At 41.7% G+C, this 21,538-nt stretch overlaps 1 protein-coding gene and 1 long non-coding RNA gene across 5 annotated transcripts in view; one reads left to right on the forward strand and one right to left on the reverse strand.

The window, feature by feature from the left end:
* The window catches only part of SMURF1 (SMAD specific E3 ubiquitin protein ligase 1), a 45,562-nt gene that overhangs the window by 14,664 nt on the left and 9,360 nt on the right, over nucleotides 1-21,538 (forward strand). For 2 of the 4 annotated variants that reach the window (XM_027683560.1, XM_027683561.1), the window contains exons 2-12: nucleotides 11,509-11,547; nucleotides 11,977-12,085; nucleotides 12,908-13,041; nucleotides 13,147-13,212; nucleotides 14,030-14,105; nucleotides 14,462-14,715; nucleotides 15,640-15,724; nucleotides 17,805-17,951; nucleotides 19,221-19,425; nucleotides 19,721-19,824; nucleotides 21,262-21,376. In XM_027683560.1, coding sequence (XP_027539361.1) covers nucleotides 11,509-11,547; nucleotides 11,977-12,085; nucleotides 12,908-13,041; nucleotides 13,147-13,212; nucleotides 14,030-14,105; nucleotides 14,462-14,715; nucleotides 15,640-15,724; nucleotides 17,805-17,951; nucleotides 19,221-19,425; nucleotides 19,721-19,824; nucleotides 21,262-21,376 — 1,334 coding nt within the window. The remainder of the gene's footprint in view (nucleotides 1-11,508; nucleotides 11,548-11,976; nucleotides 12,086-12,907; nucleotides 13,042-13,146; nucleotides 13,213-14,029; nucleotides 14,106-14,461; nucleotides 14,716-15,639; nucleotides 15,725-17,804; nucleotides 17,952-19,220; nucleotides 19,426-19,720; nucleotides 19,825-21,261; nucleotides 21,377-21,538) is intronic. The other 2 variants (XM_027683562.1, XM_027683563.1) reach the window with 1 other exon arrangement.
* LOC113967724 lies at nucleotides 342-9,547 on the reverse strand. Its single transcript, XR_003534273.1, has 3 exons — nucleotides 9,201-9,547; nucleotides 4,972-5,021; nucleotides 342-1,212 (listed from the first exon to the last, which is right to left on the reverse strand). It is a non-coding gene; the product is annotated as an uncharacterized LOC113967724 (long non-coding RNA).

Genomic DNA, 21,538 nt, shown 5'->3' on the forward strand with positions numbered 1-21,538 from the left:
TTTTTTCCTCTACATAAAAGCTTTCTTACTAATTCTCTGGAAATTTTGTTATGTAGGGATGTTTTTCCTGCAACAGATGGACAAACGTCCTATAGAAGAAAACAGTGATTCTCTACTGGTGTTAACAAAAGAACAAAAGGAGGTGAATGAATGATAAAAATTTGGCTTCCCAAAGCTATTAATATCTCTGTAATTACAGTCTCTTTTTGGAACAAGCCTCGTTTCTGTCCCATTCTCCTTCCCCTCTGCCACAGCTTCTTTATTCCCACACATCCACTGGCAGCCCCCTCCTTCCCCCCTTCCACCTCTGTCCCCTCCCGCTCCCCCCGTGAGTTCAGCAGGGCTGGCACAGGGCCCGGGCTGATAAAGCCCAGACGAGCTGATTCCCTGGCTGCTGTCCAGGTGGCTGCTCACCTTTTACCGTCGGTGCCCTTCACAAACACGGGTGTGTTTGGGGCTCCCTCGGTTTTTTTCGTTTGTCAACAAGGAGGGTTTGAACCGAGTTCTCTGAACAAAAAAAAGAGAGACTAGAGACAGTGGAGAGCGATTTGCAGCCTCTTGGGCGGATGTTGAAAGGGATTATAACAGGCTGAATAATCACAAGACAAACTACTGGAGATTGAAAAAATTTCCAGGAATTAAAAACAATCTTGTAAAGCACCTGATGTACCTTATTCAAGAAGGGAAGTGATGCCAAGAATTTAATTTGGACAAACACAGTTTTTCTTCCCTCTTCGTGATTTTAAACTTTGCACCTCTATTTTAGCTTTTGTATAGGAAATTGAAGTCATTTTTCCCTTTTGTAGCTCAGCACTTAATCAGCCTGAATTATTTTTTAAAATTTTATCTGGATGGTCAAGGTGTAATTTTTCCCAGTTTTATGCACGTGCCTCTTGAGTCGTCTGGAACCTGATGGATATAATTTGAATATGGAATGGTAATGAAGACAAAAATAGAGGCATGCAAGAGCTGGTAACAAGGAAACCATCAAGAAGAGAAGTCAGTGGAATGTTTAATTCCATCTAGTGTGGGCAGTTTTCCCCTTAAGACATTAAAAGCATTTATACCTCAGTTCTAAGATCCAAGTTAGGATCAAAACTTCATTTATTTATTATGGGCTATTAGGCTCTGCCACTTCTTCCCAGCACCAACTCCCTCTTGATGATCCATGTGTTTGTTATCCTCAGGTTGATAACAACAGCCCAGGGAGCTCTGGGAAGAAAGAAGTACTTCTGAATGAATTCCAACTGGTTCAGTTTCTGGCCACTAAGTGGCCTAGAACAAAATGAACCCATGGCTCTAAGCTTTTGTATTTTCTTAACTCTTCACTGAATATGGACTTTCACTGCCCTGAGTTTTAACTCCCAGCCTGCTCTGGGTCACTTCAGAAGGAACTGCTCCATCTCACCTGTTTGCTCATCCTCACCACAAAGCAAACAGCAGATTTAAGAATAAGGAAGGCAAAAGCTGTAAGAGCATGAAAAAGTTTCTCTGGCAGCAAAGCCCGTGGCTTTGAAAAGCTTTACATGACAAGACTTGAGGCTTTTTATGTTTCTCTCCAAGCATGCCAAAAAGCACTCTGCATACCTCAGTTAAAATCCCAGCCTGGAAAACAGCGAGGTGTGCTGGAAATCAGGGAAAGTTTCTGAGGCATTTGCTAACCTGAGGTATGTGGTGTTACAGCAGTGATACGGTGCTGATGCCTTACTTGAAAGAAAGAATGCTTTTCATTTACTTGCAGAAAAATTTGGGGTGTTGACTGTGCCTCTTGAAAAGTCATCCAGTACCTGCTGGAATTTGTTCTGGTAGCAGTCACTGAAGTTAGTAGTGCTAGAAGAGGTGCTGGGTAAGTGTTATTCTTTGCAGTAGATTTCTGGCAACTGCTGGTTATAAGATTGTGGGTTATACTGAAACAGTTTAAACCCAGTGTGCTGCTTTTCCCTGAGGTTTCTTCTTTTCATATACTTAATAGGGTACAGGCTAAATTTCTTTTTCTATGGAATTTCTTGTACTGGAGATTCTGTGCTCAAGTGCTTCAGTATGAATGAAGAAATGGGAATATTGTGACCGTGGTGGCCAGCAGCGTTTTATACTTTTATTTACGACTTCTAAAAACTACTCTGCCACAATTCATTGTTTCATATTTTCAGTGCTTTTAAAATGGGAATTCTTTTCCCTCTTCATTTTGCTGGCAGTTAGTTAATGTCAGGATCAGCAGCATCCTGGGTCACCTAAGCAATTCCATTGCCAGCTTCCTGTTCTTGGTTCACAAGGCAGTTTTAACACCAAGCAGCCCAGAGCCAAACCTGAATACTGAGCATTAAGGCAACGTTCCATGTGGATTGTTTAACTATAACTCTTCTGCTGATACATTTAAGCCCTCATGGGATGAACTAATAGTTTACATAGTTTACAACTTACACATAACACCATTCATTTTTTGAATAAGTGTTCTTTCTTTTGAACAATCTACTTAGTACTTGATGAAAACCAGACATTAACTTTGTGCTGTTTATTAAAATACCCCCATTGGAAACTTTTGTTCCTGTAAAGTTGATTTTGTACCTTGTTTAATTGCAGGAAGATATCAAAGAAGCCAAATACTGGTTTTGTCTGGAAAAACAAATCTCAGTTTTAAATTGAGATTGAGAATGTGTTAAATTGCACTTTTTTTTTCTCCTTTAAAATAGTGTTTAACATTCAAATTGCCTTGTTCAAATACTGACACTACGTGTATGTGAAGGGATGTAAATACCAGCCACTCTTTGGAGATACAAAACATATGTTTTAGGTTTTAAAATGAAAAATCTGCTTCGTTTTACCTTGGAAGTTGTAGACATTTTGCTGTTTGACAGAAATTCAATGTTTCTATTGAACTGTTGCTTGGCTGTATCTGGTCAAACATTGCCAAGATTTTCAATACCAAGGTTTCTGCTTTCACAGGTTACACGTGTTTCGCAGCAGCAGATCAGACTCCTTTCTGCTTTCTGCATTACAAGCAGATATTTCGAGGCAAGACAATATATAAATATGAGCAGAGCTGGAGATAATACTGGGTTAGAAAGTACAGGAGTTGTGTGTTGTGTTCCTGACATTTCAAAACTGTTTTGCTCCATGGACAGGACCCCAGGGCTGGAGCTGCTTTAAGTGCTGTGAGTGCTTGGGCTTCCTTCTAATTGCCGGTCCCTGCTAAGCACCCGCAAATGTGTTGCTTCTGGTTTTGGTCTCTTGTTCTGCACTTTTTCCTCCGTTATAAAGCAGCAGAGAGCAGTCGTGCAGGTTTTCCTCACGGAATTATTAAATGAATGGCTTGTAAAAGCTCTAAGTCCATTAATTGGATGGTGTTTCAGGGGGGAGGGAAGCTGCTGTTAGTACAGGAACATACTTGTAACTCGAGCCTCACAAACTGGTTATAAACCATAGAGCTGTAGTAGTGGCCTGGGTACCCCCATAGAGAATATCTGGGAAGAAGGGGAATCTAAATTTCTGTGTTTTATTGCGAACATAACATTTATTGGAGAAGCTTTTTATGTACTGAATTAGTAAGCAAATGATCAGCTGCACGGGAGAGTCCTTCCAGGCTTCTTTTTGGTAATGAAAATAAGGCATCCAAGGCTTTACACATTTAACTTGGGAGAGTGGAGATCAGAGGCATGTTAAATGAAATACACCTCCCTGAAATGCTGACTGAGCACAGGGACTCTCGTTCTCCACTACAGGAGTGTCAACTAATACTTCATTTCTGCCCAAGTAATATCTAGAGTGTTCAGGTTTTCTTTTCTATATTTGATTGTTGATTCACTGTTGTTCATCTCACATTTTCCAGAGAAACAAATCCATACATCTGAAGATTTGGACAGTGTTTCTAGAAAGGACCTTTTTGTTACTGGGACTAGGGCTGGTTTTGAGCTCAGTCCCCTGCTCTGCCTGGAACTGTTGTGAGCAACATTGGGATGAGTTTATGGTCCCATTAGGTACTGACATTTTGTAGGGGGTTGAAAAAGATGCTTTGAAAACTCCCAAGTGTTAAAAGTACAAAATATTGGCCATCTTAGTAAAAGTCAGTTTGGAATCCGAGCTATGAGTGCATGTGGGTGGAGGAACATGTTTTTCATGCTTTAGGAATTTTTTTCCAGATGCTTTCGCAGTGCTTGGGTAACTATAAAAGCAAAGTATTGAGACTTCAGCATGGACTTATTCCCTAGTTTTAATGCAGTTTAAGAAAATTGAGCCACATCGTTTCCTGGTGCGTTTTTAGCTTTATTATGGTGACGATGCCGCCGAGCGCACGTTGGTGTCTGATCCAAAGTGTGAGCACAGGAATGTGCAAGCCTTGCAGAGAAGCCTGTCCTGATAGACACCACTTGCTTGGAAATATGAATTATTCAATGCAAGTGCACGTGATTGGAGATGCAAGAGATTGAATAAGGGAAGAATTCCAGAGCTGTGTTGATCCCAGTAACTACAACTTGGCGCAGGGAAGCGTGGAGGAAATATAAAAGGCCATTTTGTATTTCCAGTAGGAATTTTGTCATTGAAATTGGTTTTGTTTAGTTCTCAGCTAAGAGGTTGTATTTGCCCTGAGAACAGGATATTATTCTGTGTGGTTTTAACTGAATTTTTGAGTTCTTTACAGATATTTCTGTATCTCACTAGTGTGTACAGAAGCTGATGCTGTAGCTGAAGCCTGAGCATATCCTTGGTTTTCAGGGAGTTGGGAGACCATTTCTGGGCTCTTTAACAAAGCAAAAACTTGACTGAATTTGGGAAATCTCTCCTTACGACATCATTATCCCACTTGGCTGTGGTTGTGACAGATGTGTTGGTGGGGGTAGAGGAGTGAGTTTCAAAAGCCATACAGGGGGCATAAATGACTTTTTGTTCTGTTAGCATATTTTCTGGTACAGCTGTGTAATTGATGGGGTGTTTTTGAAAATGGCTGTGAAATGGTGATAGCAATACCTGACTTACCTCTTAACTTCCAGTTCTCACAGAAAGTGGTTGTGCTGTTTGGGGACAATCTGCAAATAAAAAGTGGAAGGATGTGAGGGAGGGTGGCAATTCAAGGCCATCTTGATGACAGAGGAGGTGTCACCAGTTATGGTCTCACTCTTTTCCCAGCATCTCCATCTGTATTTCTTACAGCTGAGCGGCCACTGTAGGGCCAATAATTAGCTAAAAGTGGTGAAACAGCAGCTTATTAAAGGTTTGCCCTAAAAAAATCAACATTTTAAAAAAAAGCCCCTGAAAGTGCAATTTGCTTGAGAAATAGGAACTTTATGTGGCTGGAATTTGCCCTGTGGTACATGGAAAAGATAAATCCCATGGGTAGGTCTGTAAGACTCAAGCACTCGGGGATATTTGGGGTTTATGCCTATCTAGGAAATAGGGAACTCTGTGGAGCAGATGACAAGGTTCTTGGCCTGGATTACAGGAAGGTGTAGCAAAGTCATAAGGAAATGGATGCAATAGCTGGGATTTAATGAAAGATTTAATCTGAGAGGTAACCTTTATCTCAGGCATTTCTTATGGGTGAGCAGAGGGGGAAGAAGAGAAAGAACAGTTGGTATGAGGGATAATTGATAAGCTTATTTCCACCTCTGATTTGTGTGTCTTTCTCTGATTCTGTACATCAGCATTAATTCAGCTTCCTGTTGATCTCCCTCTTTTATCCCTGCAAAGTTCTTCAGCTGATTCCATAACTCTTAAATGTTTCTCCAAGTTTTACATCTCAGTCAGTTCATTCTTAAAACTTGCCTTACTGGTCTTGTGTTGCACAGTCTCAGTTAACTGGGAATTTAATGAGTTGTTCTTCCAATGGCCCTGTGCTGGGTTTTTCAATGATTTTTGTTACTGAGAGCTAAATCAGCCCTTGCTGGTGTGGATATGAAGACTTATGGTTGGTCAGTGCCCAGGAGAATTTTTCAGTTTGAGTAATTCCTAGGAATCCTGGAGATGAAACTCTTGTGTTTTGTCAACTTGGTTTTGTTTGCACTCTGAGAACTGCCTCTCATTCGTGACTAGTTTCTGCTTAGGTAGGATGGAATTTTGATTCCTGGCTAAGTAGAAACTTTAATGACATGTTAATGGACTAATAAAAATGGCTCTTTCTGGGTGTGTGGTTTTTTGAAGATCTCTTCAAAGTTGTCTAGTGTTTGCAACTGGCTACACAAAGCCAAGTTCCAACCCACGAGGAGATCATGCCTTGAAAAGAGGCTTTGATTTTTACTGCAGCCTACACAAAAGGGCCACAAAAAGGCTTCGTGTATCAACTCCAGCAACTCTTTGAGAACTGAGGGGTTTATAATGAAGCATTGCTTTAATCTGGTAGTCAAGGTCTGGTTTAACACGAGTTCAGGGCGAGTCTTCCAATGTCAGGGCACGAATGCAGGGCCTGACGTCAGAGGGGTCTTGGGGTTTTTATGTCTCGGGTTGCAAATCTCGTTGGCACTGTGATGCTGAGATCATTAGTGAAGGCCACTCAGGGTACCTGGCAGTATGAAATTAGCTCCATCCAGCTAATTGGTTTATTTGGCTGTGGGTTTGTTCCTCTCTCTGCTTGCAGGCGCTGCAGCGGTTTGGGTTCGGTTACTGAGAAGTTAAAGCCGTCTGTGGATTCCTGCATTTCAGTCTCGAGCAGACGAAGAGAAAGACCAAAAGTATTCCTAAAGCAAACAAAAAAAGGACTAGAATAGAAACCTTGGCCTTTGCGGTGACAATTTAAACTGCAATTTGTGAATAAAGTGGTGGATTTCAGTCCAGTGATGTGGGAACTGTAAAGAAACTGCATTTTTACACACTTGGTGCCTTCAGCCATCTTTTCCCATAAACCCCACTTTTTTGTGCCCTGCCACATATAAATGATTGTTACCCTTAAAAAAAACCAGACACGTAAAACTTTCACATTTCTACTGCCAGGGTTGCCTGGCAGTAGAACTAAACCCAGACATTTATCTGCAGAGAAGTCTCGGTTAAGGTTATGTGCAGGAACAGAAGGATGAGCAGAGTCGTTCCTAAAGGCGGTTCAGAAGGGGTGGCTTGTGGTATTCAGAGTATTTTCCACAAAAGACACGGAACCATTTGGATGAGACGTGATTTCACAGAACAGATTCAGCAAAGATTTTAATTGTGGCCCGTGAGCTTTGGGCCATTAGAGCAGTGTGTGGTGAATAGCTGATGTTTGCTTTTTTCTCCTTTTTTTTGGAGACTTTTTTCCCATTTCAGGCACGTTGTTTTTGCCATGCAGCCTTCCAAAAACTGTTTTTCAGAATGGTGGGATTTTTGCTGTGAGCTGGTGTCCTGCTGTTGAACAGGAGAGCTGAAGCAACTCTACCTCCAACACAGGCTACCAACTTCATAAGTCAAAAGCTGGGCAGACTTTGAAGCCTTAGCAGAGATGTTTCCATGACTTGGATGCATCAAATTTGACCTGCTTTGTGGCCTTTGTCATATTTCAGTAGTTTGCAGTACCTTTAGTTTCATTTTATGTCAAGATCTTTTATTACTTTCTTTTCCAAAGCCTCATTGTTCTTCTTTGCTTCTATCTTAAAACAAACCAACCAACCTGTGATTCTTGTAATGATTATGCTGCATATCTGTGATTAAAGATGGTCTACACAGAAAGAAATATTAAGTGAAGTCCTCTCTGTGTCATCAGCCTGCTGACCTGTGTTTATCTTCTGTCAGAAAGTAAAACCAATGTATCCTGGAATCTGGCTGCCTGTTTGTACAAGCATAAATTATTAACCTGGAATGTCCAGGGGAAGGCCAGAGATGGCTGAAAGGTGTATTTGCCAGGATCTTTCACTGTAACCTTCCCCCCACACCTTTCCTGAGGGAGCTGTGGACGTACTGCTGGTTTGTCTTGTCTCCAGAATTAACCCGGGTACTAAATTGAAGGCCGTGGTCGCTCAGATCAAATCCACATGTAAAGGTCCTTCATTTGACTAAGGAGGCTTGTCCCTTTAACTTGCAAAGTGGGAATGAATGCAGGCCCAGGTGCAGATTTGCCTGCTGTTTTGCATTGGTACAGGCTGGGACCTACGGAATATTTTCATTGCTTACCTTATTTACTTTACTTCCCCCCCCCCAGGTCTCAAAACACAACTGCCTTGTTTGTACACTGGGCAGCTGGAAACAGTTGTAGCATCTTAGCAGAGTGCTCTGGGATGGGAGTTGGACTTGGTGATCCTTACGGGTCCCTTCCAAACTGAGGCGTTCTGTGTTGTATGTGAATAAATCCAGTGCTGATGCAGAGTCAGTGATGTGAGGACTCTCTCACAGACCAACATCCATCCTTTGAGCGCTGACAGCTCAGGAGGAGAACTTGCACACCAAGGCTTTGATTTTTCTAGGCTGGGTCTGTCCTCACCCAGACTGTGCCTCCTTCCTGAAAGTGCTGCTCCTGCTGCAGGGATGGTGGAGCAGCAGCTTTCTGATGCAATTCTCAGCTGGGTTGTTCAGACATTGGTGCCACTCCGGGCTCTCCTCACTACACCCGTCTTGCTCCTGCGGCACCTCCTGAACCACAGCAGATGATTCATTTCTGTTTGGAAGCGGGGTGGACAACCAGGGGCTGGCAGAGGAACCTCTCAGCTCGCTCAAGTTACATCCCCAGGGTGGATACTGACTTTGTCTAAGGCTCGTCCTTTCTTCACCTCCTGCCAAATATGCTTTCACACTAATACTTCACCCAGCTGGCTAATTTGGCCTTTGAAATTATCTCAATAATGTCAGGTACTTAAAAAAACATTCCCATCCCTTTATAAATATTATAATCTGGATGTGCAGACATTGTTTCGGTGGTGTTTGGGATCTGTTGTATTAAAAGAAGGAGTTCTGCAGTGCTGTGCAGCAATCCACAGCGGAGCATAAACAAATCCTGTGTCAGGCTCAAACAAGTCGGTTGACTTTGAGGAGGCAGAATGTAAATGCCCAAGTCAGGAGAATTAGTACCTTTTGTAACATTGCAACAAATGCAGGGAGATCGTTCCTGCTGACAAGCCCGAAACCTTTCTTGTTTAAAAGGAGGAAAAACCAAAAGAAAAAAAGCACTTTGGAAAGTGGGCAAAGACAGGGTTTGGGCAAGGCCTGGGCAAAGGGCACCTGGTTTCCAGTTAAGGATCCATCCCATTCTCCTAAACCACCTCTGAACCAGGGATAAAATTAATAACTTTTTAAGCCCTTGTAGGTGGACCTACCTGAGTTCATGGATTTCAGGCTTCAAGTAGCAGCTGACAGGTCTCTCCTCTTGGAGTCGATGCGTTTAAGAAGGAAATCTGGCACATTCCCAGCTTTGCAGAGCAGGGAGGGGCTGTCTGCTCCACTGCTGGCATGGTTTCACATCCAAGTCTCCCTTTGCTGACCCTTGTCACCCGTTTCTTTACCGGAATTTAGAAATCTATGGCTTTTAAGTGATAGAGCTCTTGAAAATATTTTTTGCTCTAGTGGGTTTAATATGCAAATAGTGGAACACAGCCAATGGTCCATCTCAGGCAGCCTGATCCTGGAGATTGCTCCATAAAGGTTTATTTCAGCTATTAGCTGCTGTGCCAATATTTTTCTTACAAGAAAGGGTAATGATTTTTGCAACCTAAAATTGAGGGTTTCACAGGCTACGAGTGGAAAATTGGCAGCTGAGCTCATCTGCTGTAGACTGAAAGGCTGTGGCAGAGGGAAAAGAGTTAAATGAAAAATATAATTCTTCAATAATAGCTTTGGAAATTTATGTTGCTATTTAGCTCTAGAAGGCACACCCGAAATATAGAATAAAGGTAATAATTACATAGACAGACCATATGCACAAAGTTACAGTTGTCGTACTTCTCCAGCTCAATAAATTATTCTCAAAATTGGGGATGGCAAATTGAAATGAGTTATTGGGTTTTAAAAATCTCACAGGAACTTTAAAATTCCTTTTGGCTGGTACTAGCACACAAAAGTTCTGATTTTACCTGTTCTCAGTCCCTGATCTTTGGGTGTTTTTTCCTCTGAAGCACTCACAGAAGGAAGAGGAAGTTAAAGGTTGCTCTGTCGTGCTTCCATAGAGCAGTGGATGGTGATTCTATAATCCTGTTTTGTTTCCCATTGAATTGCCATAGTCCTGTAGATTTTTCTTTTTTGGTCAGTTGTTTAAAAGGAAAAATACAAGAGAAGCTTTCTCTGATTATGCAGTTTGCCAGTGTAAGAAATAAGTAATTTTTAATACATTCTAAAAATAGTTTCCTGTGCGGCCGCTTTAATTATTGCTAAGATGGAGGATTTGTGTATTTTTTTCCATGAGCTTCTGGGTTAAATAGTGGATTTCTTTGGTCTGTTTACTTGACACATGAGGTGAGGCAGTTTTTATTCTGCTGGCTGTGTTGGGTAGGGAATGCTTAGAGGTGGAATTCTAGTAGAAGTGTATAAAAAATAAATAAATAAAGTATCTGTTCCTTTGCACCTTCCCTTTCCACAGTATAGAATTACGGTGAGGCTGAGGGTAAATCAGGAACAGGGGAAGATGGAGATGAGAGGGAGGAATGGCCTGTAGGAGAGGAATTGAGTATATTCTGAGCCTTCATTCTCATCCTGAAAGGTCTCTTTTCCTCACTGGAGGAAAGAGATTCCCTCAGAAGTAATTAAGTCTTTTATGGTTACCTTCCTCTCTTGGATCCTAGTTTGAGATAAGTTAAAGCTCTAATGTTTTCGTCTTTGGCTCTGGAGTTGTTTTTAATGGATGCCAAACAACTCGGATTGCTGAGATCGTACTGAGCAGTCCTTATGGAAAAGCAAAATTAGCCTCGTAGCTGGTAATAGACCTGGTAGAAATGGAGGTTGATGTGACTTTCCTCATCTAATTTTTTCTTAAACTACTGTGCTGGTGAGTAGAATTGGGGAGAGGGAATCAGTGTCTCATTTGTGGCTCTTTGTAAGGAAAACTTCTCGATGCAGATTTTTCTTCCGGGATGTTTATTTTTCTCCTGAGTGAGGTCCTGTCATACTTATCCCCAAACCTTGCTGTGTTTACAGATTGCTTTTGCTGTTGTGGGATTCCTCCCATGTCTTGTTTCACCATGTATCCTGTCCCTTTTGTGTGCAAGGAGCAGGAGGTTGCACTGCATTTGATGGGACTTAGCATAGAGGTCTCTTCCAGGAATCCCAGAACTTGGGAATTCAATTTTCTTAGTTCAGAAACTGTGTAATCCTTGTTCTAAACTGGGTGGGTTCTGAAACAACAACAAAAATCTGGTTTAGCATTTATGTAAGCATAAAGTATAGAAAATTAGGAGGTTTTAATGCAAAGGGACATTCATTAAATCTTGTGTGTGTTGTAACAATAGAACTACAGCAGCAAAGGAATTTTTATGTAAATCCATATTCCAATCACAGATAAAGAAAACAATGCTCACATTTAATATTTAGGTGGTTTTTATGAATTATGATCAGGTATTATTTTAACTGATGTGATTACCAGAAAGCTTTGTTTTATGGTCTTAAGATTTCTTTATCTGCTGTTTTGTTTTGCAGTATTATGTGCCAAGAATCTTGCAAAGAAAGATTTCTTCAGTAAGTATGTCCTAATTGTGTAACTTTCTGCTCTGGATTAATCAGATTTGTTGGTAGATGGTGCATTACTGTGGTGGCTCCTCTGTGTGTGTCATTTGCTCTGTGGTTCCCCTCTTGCAGGAGCACTGCATTACTACCTGAGTACATGTTACTCTGAGTTGTAGGTTGTGTAGAATTTAGGGGTGAAAAGGCTGAGGGCTCCCAAATTCCAGTTGAATTTGGCTGATGATACCACAGTCAATCTGCTGCTCACAGCTCTGTGTTGGGGGGTACCAGTAGCATCCATCTCAAAGACAGGATTAACTAAAATAGTTTTAGGATAATGGCAACTTGCCTTTCTTGGAAGGGGGAGCAGAAGCTCATGCTGGCATTATCTTGGAAGAACCAAAACAAAGGGCTGTGTTTAATAGCACCTTTTCCCTTCCACAGGACTTCCTGACCCATTTGCAAAAATAGTTGTGGATGGGTCAGGTCAGTGCCATTCCACTGACACTGTGAAGAACACGTTGGACCCCAAATGGAACCAGCATTATGATCTGTGAGTCGTTTGTAAGGTCATAAGTAAACAATATGCCAGAGATTTATCCGGAATGCAAGGATTGGCACTGCAACTTTATTTCGTGTTAGCAACAGTTGTTCACATTTCATAGAAACACAAAATGGTTTGGTTGGAAGGGACCTTAAAGCCCATCCAGTCCCTGCCACAGGCAGGGACACGTTCCACTATCCCAGATTGCTCCAAGCCCTGTCCAGCCTGGCCTTGGACACCTCCGGGGATGGGGCAGCCACAGCTTCTCTGGGCAACTTGTGCCTCACCACCCTCACAGGGAAGAATTTCTTCTTAATATCCCATCTAACCCTGCCCTCTCAGTACTGATTTTTTTTCAGCAAGAAATCACCTGTTAATAAAGGATTGGTACTTTGCTTTTTGGTGTTTCAGTCCAGAAATATTTGCGTGTCAGGTACACAGCACAAGTGCTTAGAGTGAGCTCTGCTGGAGCAGTGCCATCCAGCTTTTACAGGAGACTGTCCTTGTTGTAATGATTTATTTCCTTCAAATTATTAGAACCATAAATTGTAAAGTTTTGTCTGTTAATTGACTTGTTGTTTAGCTTTTAATGAGGCTGGCTGTAGTTAAATTCATGCTGCAGCAATATCAATTTCCCACGCTGTGTGAAATCATTGTGCAGTAATTCATTAATAACAACATTTCGGGCGTAAGCACTTGTGTTTTTATAATAAAGAGGCATGACTGATGTACTAAAATGTGTCAGAATTTGTACCAATTACAGCGTCGATTCTGTGGAGTAAAAAGAGCTTATTATTTCTAAAATTACTCTTTTAATATGTATTTTTCTAGATATGTTGGGAAAACAGATTCCATAACCATCAGTGTATGGAACCATAAAAAAATCCATAAGAAACAGGGAGCTGGCTTCCTGGGGTGTGTCCGACTCCTCTCCAATGCCATCAGCAGGCTAAAAGATACTGGATGTAAGAGCAATTCCTACCTGGGGTGATCAAGAACCCTCCATGAGTAGTGAATAGTGTTCCCACCCACCCCTTGCCAGGGCTGATCTTTCCCATTCTCCTTTGCAGACCAGCGTTTGGATCTATGCAAACTCAACCCCACAGACACCGATGCTGTCCGAGGCCAAATAGTGGGTAAGAATGGTCTCAGCTACATTTCACCTGCTTGGTAAAGCCCCACAGGGACAAAGGTTGTGTTAAAAAAGAAACCTCTTCTTCTGGTTTTAATGGGATTAAATTACATAACCTGGAAATTTGCCTTGTGCTCCCGTGCAGGAGTTTGTTTCCTCTCAGTTGATGGTGGGAAACAGTATTAAAAAGAGGGAATGTGTCTGGCAAGGCTTCTGCAGCAGCTCTGGGAGGGAAAAGGCCACTGTGAAACTCATGCATTTGGCCAAGGTGGCAGGCAGAGGGAACCTTAGGTGGAAAAAAGGATCTGGAGGAGCTAAGAGAAATGTTATAAATTTCTGGTTTAATACCTTTGACTGATGTAACCCATTTCCAGATTTCAGCAAGGCAGTGCTAGTTTTACAGCTAATTCACCCCACGTTTTCTGCCCCCACGCAAGCCAAGCGTCTCAGTGATATATAAATGTATTTGGCAAACCCCAAATTCTCACCCTAATGATGACATCTAGTGGTGAACAATTTTTTTCCAGCTTCCCTTTCTGGATCCTCATGAAACCCAGATGTAGAACCTGACATGTTTGATTTTTACAGAAATAAACTCAAGTTTTGAGGGGATAAGCTTCTGATTTCTGTTCTCCTTTTTAAAAAAATTAGTAATGCTTTAAGATTATAGAAGGAGTTCTGGTAAGTGAAGTGCTGTCCTGTGTAGGATAGAGCTTTCCTTAATATTTTCCCCTGTAAAAATGTGGATTGTTTAGCTTTTTGTTGTTTTTAAGGAAGCAGTTGCTCTTTTATTAACCTGAGTTTGTGGTTTTTTATTTCAGTCAGTTTACAGACACGGGACAGAATAGGCACAGGAGGTTCTGTAGTAGACTGCAGAGGGCTTTTGGAGAATGAAGGGTAAGGATTGTTTTTTTTACACTTAATTAGAAAAATGGTTTATATGTGGAAAGACTGTAATTAACATGAGAAATATTAAATATCAGTGTGACTAATATATTGCCTGGGAATATGTATCCACTATCTACTATCAACTATCCAGAAAGTAAGGTTATAGCTGGATAATTACTTGAAGAAAATAAGCTTAACTGGGTAAGACTTGTGGTTTTTTGTTGCCGGTGCCTGTGGCACTTCCCTGAGAAATTTGGGTATTAAAACATTAGGAAAATGGCATAAATTGGGTTAAAAGCCGTAACGGAGAGAGAGAGAAACAGTTATTTCTGCATTCACTTCTCTCGTGATGGAAACTCTTGAAGTTTCCCCATTTTCAGAACGGTTTATGAAGATTCCGGGCCGGGAAGGCCGCTGAGCTGTTTCATGGAGGAGCCGGCGCCGTACACGGACACGACGGGAGCGGCCGGAGGAGGCAACTGTCGCTTCGGGGAGTCCCCCAGCCAGGAGCAGCGGCTGCAGGCGCAGCGGCTCCGCACCCCCGAAGTCAGAGCCCACGTCCAGACACCTCAGAACAGGCCCCACGGGCACCAGTCGCCCGAGCTGCCCGAAGGCTACGGTAGGAGCGTCCCACGGCTGGAGCGCTGAAGTGGTTTTAATTTTCCTGAAGATTTCAGAGAAACAAACAAAACAAAACAAAAAAACCCCAGTCTTGGTCAACTGGGAGAGTCAAATGGGAATGGTCCAGGCGGTGGGGACACCCAACTGGGAACCCAGCTGGGAGACCCAACTGGAAGGGTCTTGGTCAACTGGGAACCCAACTGGGAACCCAACTGGAAGGGGTTTACCTGTTAAAACAAGCAGCATCCACGTGGAGTTCATGGACTGCATTTTGGAAGAGGAACTGAGCAGTGCAGATGAGAGTCTGAGCTTGGCTAATTAGCTGTGCCAGGGTACACTGAGAGGTTGGTGGTAAATTAAACATGAGGTTGAGGTATGATGCTGGTGCAGAGGATTCACTGCTAATCTTGGCTGTGTATCTGGGGAGAACGAATGTAAAGAGCTCTTTAAACTGGAGCAGTATAATGCTATTTTTTCCTTCCCCCTTGGCATGTTGTGTAGGTTTGAGCCCACGTTTGAGAAGAGATCGGGAAAATATAAAAGCAACAAAGCAGCCAGGAGTACAGAAGATTAGGGAGGATGGGATTAAGGAGAATCTAAATCACAGAAAAGAACACAGCAAATCTAGGAGTAAAGAAATCTAGTTTGGGGGTTTGGGTTGTCTCAAAATCTAAAAATAAAAATACCAGCTAAAACATGTTGGTGCATGGATCTGTGAGTTTCAAAAGAATGTTGATATGTGTAGTCAGAGCAAATTTTAGAAGGACAAACCAGTCCATTCTGCCAGAGATCAGGGGGATGGCTCCAGTGCTTTCTCCTAGATCTGACAAACAAAATATTCTAATGGCTTTAAACTGTTTATTCAGATTTTTTTTCAAGATTTGTAATTTAGGATAATCTTTCTTCCTTTTTTTTTAAATAGAGCAAAGAACAACGGTACAGGGACAGGTTTATTTTTTGCACACACAGACTGGAGTTAGCACATGGCATGACCCAAGGATACCAAGGTATGTATTTATAGTTTAAAGTCAGGGGGGTTTGGGATGTGTGTGTGTGACAGGATGCTGGATCTTTAAGAGCAAAGCTCTGTGACGTGGCCTGTCTAAATTTAAAGGGGGAACTCCCAGCAGAAGAATAATTTTGGATCTTTCTAATTAAGTTTTCGCCAAACATCAAGGATTACTCTTTTTGAAAGAAAAAATTATTTGCTTGTAAATCATGTAAAACAAAAGGAGGAAAATATGTAGCCCTTCGGGAATTCCTGTTTAAAGGATTCTTCCTAAAATATCAATGTGACTGTGGTTTTTGGGGAAGCTACAAATCTCTGAATCTTACCTACTTTTTTGTATGAAAACAATTTGGACTGCAAATTGAAGAAAAAAATGTCTACTTTCTTAAAATAATTGTTTCTTGAGTATTCAACTTGCAGCTAGTGCTTTATTATTGCTCACTTACGTGTAACTGAAGCAGAGATTGTTATATTTAAACTTGAAATGGAGTTGAGGTTTTTTTGCTTTAGGCCTGTGATTTGCAGCTAGAAAATTGAATCCTTCACATGATTAATTTAGCAAAGCCTCTTTAAACCTTAACCTGCAGTTAATCCAGGTCTTTGTAAGCAAGGTCTGGTGCTCTTCCTTGAGGAGCTCTGGATCTGGGCTGTCCCATGGACCACCTGCACACCAGATTCAAGAGTAAAACAATAAGTTTGTAACTCTCAGCTGCTGCACTGCCTGGATAATACAGGAGTGTGATACAGGATATTAGAGAAATGATATAAAGTAGTGCGGGCAGAAGTGTTGATAAAAGCACAGTGTATAGAAGGAAATGAAAAATAAAGCTGAGAGAGAGACAGAAAATAGCTGATGTTAGATTAGCTGGTATCGTGAGAAGAAGAAATGATAGTGCTTGTTCATTTGTGTCACTCGTGTCAGGCTTGTGTGCCCAAAGCCTTGTCTCTTCTTCAAGTGATGCTGATCAGCCTAATGAAAGGTTCTGCTGCTTCTCTGCCCAAATCCCAGAGCCAGGGTTTCAGGACCAGCAGTATAAGTGGGCCCAGCAGTGTCTTGTGAGTCACAGGTCACACTTACTTTAGTTAAAAGTGACTCCTTCTACCAGCTTGTGGTGCAAAAACCTAACCTTGGCATTCAGCAGAGATGTAGGTTAAAACTTGCTGCAGTCAGACCTCTGCAGTACTTTCAGATGCACAGCTGATCACAGCAAATGGTTCCAACCATAATCTTCTTTAAGGAGCCTAACAAGGGCTTGTCTGTCTGCCTGTGTATCCCCTTGGCTTATACTCACTGTGACACCGAGGAACCTCCGGTGTACAAAGCATTTCTACCTTTCTAAACCCTCTCAGTTAACTCATTTATACAGAAGTTGCACAGCTAGATTTAGGTAAGGAAATACATTAACTGCTGCCTTAAACCCGGAATCCATGCCAGCTGTCTGGAGAATGCTTTACTTAACAATAGTTTTTGTGCCTAAAAATAATCCTCGGGTTTCCTTCCTCCCTTTTCTTGCCACTATTAGTATTTCCCTCTCTTAGGGGGCTGGAGCCTAATTTTCAGTTTCTTAGGTGTAAATACATACTGAGTTCAAACACGACCTGGAAGTGATACGTAAAATTTTTTTAGGGTGAAAGGAGTGAATTTGTTTGTAAAGCCTTACTGTAAGTGATTTATCAATCAAATAGTTAGGATTGAGGGTTCTTATGTCTGACTTCAGAGGTGATTTTTATTTTTTAAGTGACCTTAGTATTTGGCTGCTTTAGCCTCTAAATGAGGGGGTGTTTGGAGACTTTGGTTGGTGCAGAGGCCTTTGTTTAATTGTCTGGTTTTCTGCACATGGGTCTCATTAGCGTTAATGGGAATTTTTCTGTGAAATTTTTGCTATGGAAAAAAAGAGTCTTTTCCTCCTTTTACAGCCCTCAGAGTCCCTGTCAAAACCTAAATGTGTTCTGTCCTTCCCAAGATTTCCATGGCCTCGGTCACTGAGCACCAAATTCATTCCTCCCACCCCCCTATGTAAACCGGTTTCATCTTAACTTCAGATGTGCATTAACATCTTGTTTGCTTTTCTCTTTAGAGACCTTAACAGTGTGAATTGTGATGAACTGGGACCTCTGCCCCCAGGCTGGGAAGTCAGAAGTACAGTTTCAGGAAGAATATATTTTGTAGATCACAACAACAGAACCACACAATTCACAGATCCACGACTACATCACATCATGAAGTAAGAGTCTTGCCTGATAAATAATTCATGTCTGGTTTGGATTCTTAAACCTTGAATTTTTGTCCAGTTTTAGCTACAGTTTGAGAGTCATGGGGGGCTGAAAACCTGAATGATAATGATGCTGGGGAACAGATGCAACCAGTGCTGTACTCAGGGTCTGAGCATTGGTTCTCAGTGCTGGTTTTATCGAAGTTTTTTGCAGAAACTCTTCAGAAAGGTTTTGACTCTGCTCAGAGTACAGTCCTCAGGTTTGAGGGAGACCTTGCTTATTTTGGCACAACACTAATCTCTTTAAGCTGGCTGGACAAAATTTCCCCCAGCAGTACTGGAGCAAATGCACAGTTCTGGAATTGCTGGGGTGTGGGGTCGAGGGTCTGCCAGGGGCTCCCCATCGCTCAGTTCTTGCCTGTGGATGAGCAGTTCTAGCTCTGTGCTGATTGTGCTGGACCTGGACTGGCTCCGTGTTCCCTGGAGCTCCAGACAACAGGAATATAAAGCCAGCTGGAGTGTGGTCAACTGCTGCTGTGCACAGCCAGTTGGGGTTTAGCAGGATTTAGTAAGATCAAGCTCTGCATCGTGCAAAGGCAGCTGAACTATTGTGGAACTGACCCTGGAAGCAGTGCTGCTTGTGCCCAAGATCAGACTTTTCCTGGATCTGAGTTGTCTGTGCTTGAAAGCCAGCTGGGGAATCTCTGTATCTGAAAAATAATTGCTTCACAACCCAAATAAAGCACTGATGTATAAGGATAGTTTGAATGTATGAAGCTGCAGCTATTTGGGACAAGTACATCTTTCTCTTTTGACACCCATAGATGCAGTATTTTTACTGTGTTGGAATCCCCAGCCTCATTTTACATGGAGCTGGAATAAAATTAGTTGCAGTTGTTAGACAGTTCCATTTATAAAGCTGTTGTTTGTTCCATTAGAGATCTCTTTTTGTGTTAAGCTCTTGAAAGTTGTCTCCATATGGGAGAATGCCTCACAAATTTAGTCAGCATTCAGTGATCATGCTCCACAACCTTCCACAGTTTGTTTGCCATATAAAAATGGAGCTCAAAAATGCTGAAACTCTTTATTTTAAATACCTGTGTTCCTTACATCCCTGATTGTTGGATAATGATGCTACACAAATTACTTAATTAAAAAATTAGAAAATTAAAAAATTCACTTGAATACACACTTAGGAAGCTTAATCAGTTCTTCCATCACTGTTTTACCTATCACTTATTGTTATGCTTCCAGAATAAACATTTTCCTTTTCTTTCAAAGCCATCAATGCCAGCTAAAAGAGCCCAGCCAGCAGCCTTTGCCAGCTCCAAATGAGGGATCACTGGAAGAGGGGGAGGAGTTGCCCGCACAGAGATATGAAAGAGACTTGGTACAAAAGTTGAAAGTCCTTAGACATGAGCTCTCCCTTCAGCAACCTCAGGCTGGTCACTGTCGGATTGAAGTATCCAGAGAGGAAATATTTGAGGTATTTTGTTTGTTTCACTACTAAGAGCAGGTTTTGTTAGTCAAGAATTAAGTAAAACTGGTTGTTGGTTATAGCAAGTTTTCTCATGAGAGAGGGAGTGAATCCCACTCCCCACGTGGTGCAGAGTTGTCATTGGAGTTTGCTTCAGACTCAAGCACAATCGTGTCTTCTGTTGTTGAGTAACAATCCATGTATCACAGAAATGCAGAAATTTTAATTGCAGTATTACAGAAATCTTAATAGACTTAATTACAGTGAGGAAATAAAATATCTAATTGTACAAATACCCCCACAGGAATCCTACCGTCAGATAATGAAGATGAGGCCAAAGGACTTGAAAAAGAGGCTTATGGTGAAATTCCGAGGAGAGGAAGGCCTAGACTATGGAGGAGTAGCAAGGTGAGATTTGGGGATTTGTCTGACACTTATTAACTGTAAAATTGTCCTTTTAAGTTCCCTGTGGCTGATACCCTTCCCTTTTGAGTTATCTGTTAATGGTGTGTGTAAGTTATTTGTGGTGTATTTTACAGGCAGAGGTTGTAGCTTCGGTCTTTGTATCATGGTAGATTGGAAAAGTGCAAGTTTATAATTTAATAGTTGTCCCACTGAAAGTCATAAAACTGGAAAGTGTGATCAGCTCAGATTGTGAGGTCTCTCAGGAGGTGTCCAGACTCTGAAGTCAGATCCGGGTCACGGAAACCGTTTAGTTAAACACACCTTTCTGATTTCCAGGGAACATTCAGGAGAGCCCTCTGATCTGTTGGAGCAGCAGTGGAGATGAACTAATCCCAAACAAAGGCTAAAATTTTAGCAAGGACTTGCCTCCCTCTTAAAAATAACAATAATTCCCTGTGGGTCGCCTCAGATCTGAGGTTCTGGAGCTGATTGTAGCATCAGTAAAACGCTCACCTTTGTGGTGGCTCAGGTGCTTTGTGTAAATTCACTGAGAAATTTCTCAAATCCACAAAGGCTGCATTGCCCACTTAGGTGTCTTTCAGTAATCAATCCCTGGACAAAGGAAAGAAGCTGGAACATTCTGAGCTACCTTACCCGAGGCAACCTTGGGTGGCTCCAGTGTTGACATCCTGTTGCCCTGATGTCTTTCCTAATTGCCCATTAGTTGCAACTGGCTCTTTCAGAGCAGTACAGCTCCACTTCTAAGCATTAAAATTGATATTTCTCTCAGAATATTTTGGACCTGGGATGAGTGTCCAAATTTAACAACAAAGGGGTATTTGTCAGGGTGAGGTGGAAGGTCAGAAATAGCTTTAGTTCCATTCTGGTCCTTGTGTGTTACTGAGAGAATTTACCCAACCCCTCCTCCTAATATGTTTGGTCTCCATCCCTTCTGGCCTCCGCTGAAAGCAGAGATTCTCTAAGTCACCAAGTGGGAGGGAAAACAGCTTTTCTAAAGATCACCAGTGATTGAACTGATTCTAAACAAGAGATTTTTGGAATACTTCTTTATCCCATACAGGTTACAGGGGAGCAGATCATGTAGGCTGCAAATAGCTGAACTCTGTACAAAGTCAGGATTTTTTTGGAAGCCTGTGTTGTTCAGACTCAATTAGTCGATGGCATTGTCTGACAGCTTGCTGTAGCTTCTCTAATTGATGATAATCCCTTCAGTGCTTCTAACCTAAACCAGGTCTGCCTGTGAGTGGAACAGGACACTCTGGGTTTTTAATCATACCTTTTTGGTCTGCAAATGGAGGGCAGCACAGAATGATCTGATTTTGAAATAAGCATTTCACAACTGATAATTCACAATAATTGTGTTATCTGAAACATAAGTGGAAGTTGCACCTTTCTAAATTTTTTTTTTTTTTGGGGCAGAGAGTGGTTGTATTTGCTGTGCCATGAAATGTTGAATCCCTATTATGGACTCTTCCAGTACTCCACAGATAATATTTACATGCTGCAAATCAATCCAGACTCTTCTATCAATCCTGTAAGTAGTAATTTCCAAGTGACATTCCTACTTTAACAGACATCCCCTGCAGTGTTTTATAGCTGTTCTTCCACGGAAAGAGTTTAAACTGGAGGGTGAAGCAGAATAAGGTGGTGTTAATGTTTTATATTGATATGGTATGGAGTAGAGGGGTTTTGTTCA

Source organism: Neopelma chrysocephalum, unplaced genomic scaffold, assembly GCF_003984885.1.
Source record: "Neopelma chrysocephalum unplaced genomic scaffold, ASM398488v2 Primary Assembly neopelma1_65, whole genome shotgun sequence".
Lineage (NCBI taxonomy): Eukaryota > Metazoa > Chordata > Aves > Passeriformes > Pipridae > Neopelma > Neopelma chrysocephalum.